Source organism: Capra hircus, chromosome 24 (assembly GCF_001704415.2).
Source record: "Capra hircus breed San Clemente chromosome 24, ASM170441v1, whole genome shotgun sequence".
Lineage (NCBI taxonomy): Eukaryota > Metazoa > Chordata > Mammalia > Artiodactyla > Bovidae > Capra > Capra hircus.
The window spans coordinates 56,165,886-56,173,013 of record NC_030831.1 but is presented as its reverse complement, the minus strand read 5'-3'; the positions used below and the strand labels follow the sequence as shown (position 1 = coordinate 56,173,013).

At 43.6% G+C, this 7,128-nt stretch overlaps 1 protein-coding gene across 3 annotated transcripts in view; it reads left to right on the top strand.

Moving 5' to 3' along the window:
• The window catches only part of TXNL1 (thioredoxin like 1), a 34,341-nt gene continuing 27,277 nt past the window's right edge, over nt 65-7,128 (top strand). For all 3 annotated transcript variants that reach the window (XM_018039607.1, XM_018039606.1, XM_018039608.1), the window contains exon 1: nt 65-429. In XM_018039607.1, coding sequence (XP_017895096.1) covers nt 332-429 — 98 coding nt within the window. In that variant the 5' untranslated portion in view covers nt 65-331. The remainder of the gene's footprint in view (nt 430-7,128) is intronic.

Below are 7,128 nucleotides of genomic sequence, written 5' to 3'. Positions count from 1 at the left end.
GGATTGGGCAGCGGGAGCCCAAACGGAAGGAGCGGAAATAACGCCAGCGTGCGCAAGCGCAGGCGGCCGTGCCGCGCGGTGGCTGCCGGGTGCCGCGGGCCGGCCTGTCCCTCGCCTCTCCCCTCCCCCAGGCCCCGCCCCCTCGGCCGCTCCGCTCCCTGGCGTGACTCGGCACTGAGAGAGCGCCGCGGGGAGAAGACGCCGCGGCCGCCGCCTCCTCAGTCCAGGCCTGGGCCTTCCCGCTCCTCCCGCCGCTTCCTCCCCCGGGACCGCTCCTCCTTCAGGTTTGAAGCCGGCGGCGTCGCGGCCGCCCTGCCCAGGCTCTCCGAGAATGGTGGGCGTAAAGCCGGTCGGGAGTGACCCAGATTTCCAGCCGGAGCTGAGCGGCGCGGGCTCCAGACTCGCCGTGGTCAAGTTCACCATGCGGGGGTGAGGCCGGGCCCGAGCCCGGGGCGGGGGATGGGGGGCGCCGCGGCCGTCCGCTCTCTCTCCTCCCGGCCCCTTCCGCCTTGCCGTCTCCTTTCGTCCACAGAAGTGTCTGGCCCCAGCCTCAGGCCGCTGCCCGGTGAGGCCTCAGCCCCTGGGACTGAAGCCCCTGCTCGTGGCCCCGGGGGGCGGCTTCGGCGGGCTCGCAGGCTTGGGCGGCCGCGTCCCCCGGCCCGCGGTCCCCGCCCGCTCCTTTGAACGAGCTCTGCGCTCGCAGGCGGCCCGGCTCTTTTCCTTCTTGTCTGCGGGCGTCTTCCTGCAGCGGCCCCTGGCTTTCATCCGTCCCTTTCTTTCCCGGGGTCCAGCTGTCACTTGTATCTTAGGAATCCCCCTTCCCCCACCCCCACCCCCAGATTTAACTTACCGAATGGTTTGTCTTCACCACCTGCAGGTCTGGAAAACGTGAAGGAAGATTTCAGCTATGCAACTAATCCGCCTTGTGCTTAGACCTGAGGCTCAGCTCAGCTAATGCATTTTAAATTAAGATGTTGGGTCAGGATACTTTTTTTACTTTTGTTAAGGGTTTTGTTAGTCGTTTGGTTAGTAATCTTAGGCCGCGTTGTGTAAGAAGTTGCGTCTGATCAGGGCAATTATAGTAGATATATATCTACAGTTCAGGTAGGCAGGTGTCCACACATCTGGCTTTGACCGAATAGACTCCATTTTTGACTTGGTGATTTACGAGGAGAGGGAACTTGAAAGGTGTTATCTGGCTTTCGTAAATCTCGACATAATTCATAGGTTGCAGAGCCGGTGGATCTTCCGCGTTGGGTGTGTGGTGTGCTTCTGTGTGAGAGTGCCGCGTTGGAAGTGGATATTCGGAACCAAGGTTTCAACGAGTTTGTGTCTTTACTGACTTCCCCATGCGTATGTCAGTGCCAAGCCAAACAGAAGGATTGGAAGTGTCTGACACCTTGCCCATCCTGGTGGTTATTTACACTATAACTTGGAGAAATCTCCTACAAGTATCGCTGTTTACGTAACAGATTTTGTTGTCCAAGATCCCCTGGAGGAGGAAATGGCACCCGCTCCAGTGTCCTTGCCGGAGCAATCCCATGGACAGAGGAGCCTGGCAGGCTACCCATGGAGTAGCAAAGAGTCGGGCACGAATTAGCGACTAAACAACAACAGACTACATAAACGTAAGGCGGTGTTTTGACTCTCAGAGCAAAAAGTGCTTCAAACCTTTTGAACATAATTCAATAAATGTTGAATATCTAAATGGTAGCATTAGGATTAGATTCATATTAGGGGATGGAGGGAAGCAGATGGAGATGAAAACAAGAGTTATTTTGGGACTGATCTCATACGGAATCGGAAAGAGGCAGTGCATTAGATTTTAAAATGTGTCTTCCCAGTTTTGTTGGTTTTATAGTGACAGTATTCTTAATATGAGGAAATACTTATACATTTGTTAAGTCCTAGGCCAAAGGAAGAGGTGATTTTAACGACAGATCTCATTTTTAGTGCAGTTTTCTAATTCTAGTCATTGGGAGGGTTTATACTTTGGTGCCTTTATGATAAGCTCTCTTTTTCTCTTACCATAGCACGAGGAGAAATGACAGAATTATACATGATTTATTTGACGTGAGAAAAGTTACTATCATCCCACTTTAGGCCAAGAACACAGTTTTCTCAAGCACCTATTTCTTAATTTCCTTTCCATTTCTATTTTAAGCCATATTCCTTATTCTCAATTTCCATGCTTTATCCATCTTATTAATTTTACTATGCAAATTGTTGCTCTTCTGTTTAAGGATTTCCGTGTCTCTCCAATAATATTTTTCATTTGTTTTTTTAATTGTTATATGTTACATAAATGTGCCACTTTAGCCTTTTTAAAATGTACAGTTCAGTGGCATTAAGTACATCCACCGTGTTGTACCACCATTACCCCTATCTCCTAGAAATTTTTTCCTCGTCTCAGACTGAAACTGTGCACCATTAAACAGAAATTCCCATACCTTCTCTCCAGTGCCCCCAGCCCCTGGTAGCCTCTCTTCTACTTTCTGTCTCTATCAATTTGCCTATTCTTGTGACTCATTTAACGAGAAATTTATATATTTCTTTTTGTTTATGGCTTATTTTAGCATGCTCTCAAGGTTCATCCATGTTATAGCATTTGTCCTATTTTCCTTCCTTTTTCTGTTGTGTGTATGTACCGCGTACTGTTTATTCACCTGTTGATGAATGGTTGATGGACATTTGGATGGTTCCGTCTTTTGGCTATTGTAAATAACACTGTGGTGAACATTAGTGTGCAGGGATCTCTGTTAGTCCCTGCTCTCAGTTCTTTGGGTTATACCTGTGAGCAGAATTGCTGGATTATAATGTAATTCTGTGTATAACTTTTTGAGAAACCACCAAAGTATTTTCCACAGTGGCTGCACAAGTTTGCATTTCTACCAGCTCCGCAGAAGAGTTCCAGTTTCTCTACGTATCAACTTTTAAAAAGATTTTAATAGCCATCTTAGATGGGTGTGAAGTGGTTTCTGGTGGTTTCGGTTTGCATTTCCTTGATAACTGATCATGTTGAGCATCTTTTCACAAGCTTATTGACTGTTTGTCTTCTTTGGAGAAATGTCTGTTGGAGTCCTTTGCCCGTTTTGAACTGGGTTATTTGTTTTTTGTTGTGGATTTGTGGGAGCTCATTGTACACTGGAGACCTTAACCCTTTTTCAGATGCATCATGTGCAGATATTCTCTCCCGTTGGTTGCCTCTTCAGTTTTTCGATAGTGTCCTTTGATGCACAAGCAGAGTTGGAAACTGTGCTGAAGTCCCGCTCATCGGTGGTGTTTTTCTTTAGTTGTTTGTGCTTTTGGTGTCGTATCCCAGAAGTCATTGCCAAATCCAGTATCATGGATATTCCCCCCTATGTTTTCATCAAAAAATTTTCTAGTTTTAGCTCTTAAGTTTTAGGTGTCTGATCTATTTATAAGTAACTTTTGTATATGGTTTAAAGTAAGGGTCCAACTTCATTCTTTTCCATGTGGCTCTCCAGCTTTCCCAACACCATTTATTGGAAAAACTGTCTTTAACCCACTGACTGGCACCCTTCTCCAGTATTTTTTTAAGCAATTAAAATAATCATCACTTTTTAATACATTTAAGTTAGTCTGTATAAGGGACTTAAGCGCTTGTTGACTCCTACAATCCTCAAAATAATCTTTGGTATTATCTCCATTTTATAAACTAAAAGTTGAGTCACAAAGAGATCTGTTTAAGATATCTTGTTTAAGTTCCCATTGTTGAATGCACTGTTTGGATTGTAAAGTGCTATCCTGTTCTTTACAGCCTAAGCAGAAGGGTGATGCAAATTTACCTCTGTGTTGCATGGAGCCTGATATTTTTCAGTAAATACTGCCTTGAATAAGCTCTGCCTATAAAACTTTCTGATGGAGGACAGTTCAGCTCACATTCTAATATTCATTTACCTACCTGTAAAATGGGAATAATAACATGTAACCCAACCACACTGTTCATAGGATGGAATTATGTATGTGGATTATATACTGTGATAACTTGTTTTTGTAACTGGTATTTCCAAACTGTTACATCTTAAATATACCCAGATACACTTAAGTGATCAGAAACAGTTGTTATCACTGATTAACACCAAGTTTAAAAGGATGTATGTTTTCTTTCCCATAAAACTCAGCAATGAGTGATTTTTATCATGAATTAATGGGTGTACAACTTTTGTAGATATGTTTATCATATATTCAGTTTTCTTCAAGCAGGTTTTACTTTGTAGTTAGGTGTTACTGCTCAGCAGCAGCAGCAGCAGCAGCTACTGTCTAAGAAGAATGTCTGAGAATAGCTATCCTAGTGGCTCAGACGGTAAAGAATCTGCCTGCAATGCAGGAGACCCAGGTTCGATCCCTGGGTTGGAAAGATCCCCTGGAGAAGGGAATGACAACCCACTCCAGTATTCTTGCCTGGAGAATCCCCATGGACAGAGGAGCCTGGTGGGCAGCAGTCCATGGGGTCGCAGAGAGTTGGACATGACTGAGCAACCAACACAGCAACAGCAAAGAAGAATGTCTGTGTGTTAGGATGGTGAGATACAATGACTGTGGTAGTTTGTCCCAATAATACGTTACATAATAGTACTAATTATGTATTGTGAAATTGCTGTGGACTGAAGGTACTTTACCATAATACAGGCCCAACAGTTCATACGGACCAAGCACATAATATTAGGGAGTGATATAGATGGCAGAAAGATAACTAGGGCTTCGTCAGGCCCTAGAGAATATATAGACTTTTTTTTTAAATAAATACTTTTATTGAAGTATAGCAGGCATGCAGAAAATGTACACAAACCATTTAGGTGCATAGTTTGATAAGTTGTCGAAATGATTGCACCTGTTTAACCAATACCCAGGTAGGAATACCAGCATTGCACAATCCCTCAGTATCCTCCCCCCACCCCCATCCTCCTGCAGGCTCCTGTCACTCTTGAATTCTAACACTATAAAGATGGTATCATGCAGTATATAATCTGTCTGGTTGTCTTTCAAGAGTGTGTAAGTAATTTTAGTCTTGGTGGTTAACTTAGAAATAACAACCAAAACAAAGCAAAATGCGCAGTGTGGGCCACTGTTTTGGAGGTTTTGGAATAGCAGTTGAGTTGGGTTTTGTGATCACATTTCAGCACTGTACTTCATTGCTTGTCTTTAAGATGAGAAATTGTGAAACCTAAATGAATTTAAAGGTTTTATAAATTACATAACATATGATACACGCTTAGTGAACGGTAGCGACTCTTGTGTCCCTAATAGGATCGGTTATGACCATGCTTGTCCATTAGTAAATATAATACGTCTAGAAACAGGCATGCCTCCGAGAAAGTAGACTTTTAAAATATATCTTCAGAAAGCATGTACATTTTCCATACCCGTATACCAGCTGAGTGTATTTGTACACATTACCGCTTGATATAGAGAACTGACTACTTCAGCTAGTGGGAAAGAATAGCAAGTTCTTGAAATAGAATCTGTTTGTATTATGACTAAATACAAATCTTACTTACTAAGAAGAACCCACTCCAGTGTTCTTGCCTGGAGAATCCCAGGGGCGGGGGAGCCTAGTGTGCTGCCGTCTATGGGGTCGCACAGAGTTGGACACGACTGAAGCGACTTAGCAGCAGCAGCAGCAGCAGCAGCGTGTTTTCAAAGAAAACTGATGTTGGATTGGCTTCAGGAGTTAACTGTTCTAGTTGTGGCCCTGCCACTAACTAAAGTGTCTGATCTTGATCAAGTCATTTAACTTTTCTGGCGTCAGGTGGTGGTGGTGGTTTAGTTGCTAAGTTGTGTGCGACTCTTTGCAGCCCCATGGACTGTAGCCTGCCAGGCTTCTCTGTCCATGGGATTCTCCAGGCAAGATTTCTGGAGTGGGCAGCCATTTCCTTCTCCTTTCCGGCATTTGCCTCTTATCAAATAATTGTGTTCTGTTAGGTCAGTTTTAAAGTTTCAGCTTTGTGAGTTTAGTTCTTACATACTGGATCTAACAGATAAGCTTTCCATCAAAGAGTTCAGAGGTGGAAAAATAGCCTTTTTTTCTTTTTTTCTTTTTTTAAATCTCTGGACTAGATGGTCCCTGGTCTCTTGCAAGTTCAAAGGTACTGAGGTTATCTACTATTTACTATTATCTACTATTTAAGGGCTTCAAATTAAGGGCTTTGCAAAGTCAGAAAAGTACAGTCCTGAAATTTAGGCATGTTTGGGGGCATAATGTTCTGGAGATAAGAAAGGTCCTTGAGAAATCTAGTCCCTTCCTGTTTTCCAGAGAAATGAAATGATTTGTTTGTGAGCTCAGCTAATTTTGGAAGTTTAAGTTTACTTTTAGATGCTAGTGGTAAGCAAGGACCTTATTAAAACAGCAGGTAATTTCACTTGAGTGATTATAATGTGAAAGTATGCTGCTGTAAATTTCTGTGTTCTGCGACTTATTTTGATTTTTGACTAAAGACATCATATTAGATGTTCCAACTTGTATGACGGCAAACTAAATTAAACAGAGGATCGAGATAAGGTTAAATTTTGAAAGAGAGCATTTATTTTCAAGACAGTCATTATTTTGCAGTCTGTTTGGCTTCAGGTTAGCTCATACATGATTGATGAATGGAGTGATGATGTCCATACAAGGACGGAGATTGTGTTGGTTAATATTCTAATATTTTTCTTAGGTAGTGAAGGGCAGGAATAGGAATAGAGCCTGTACCAGGAAGGAGAAAAGCCCTCAGCCACAGAGGCAGGCTCCCTTTCAGGATCTGTTTAAGAAAGTCAAAATTAATAAAGTTAAACCTGGGCCTCAGTTCCTCGCCCTGGTTCCCCAGCGGGGATCATTCTCGTCTTGCGCTTCCTCCTGTCCCCTGCCTGGCTGGCCGCCCTGCTGGCTCCGAGCTTCCCTTGCATCTGATTCTCACAGCACCTGTAATACAGCAAGCACTTCCATTTGATCGTTTTTGTATAATTTAAATGTCCCCTGGGGTAGCCTCTAGGTCTGAGGCTCCTGCCTCAGGTATTTCCTGAGTACCAGTTACTGTTTTTTGTAGGAATATGTTTACAAAGTTGCATGGGTTTAAATGACTTACACCAATCTTGTTTTTCCCATAAGCCTTCTTGTTCTGAGTACAT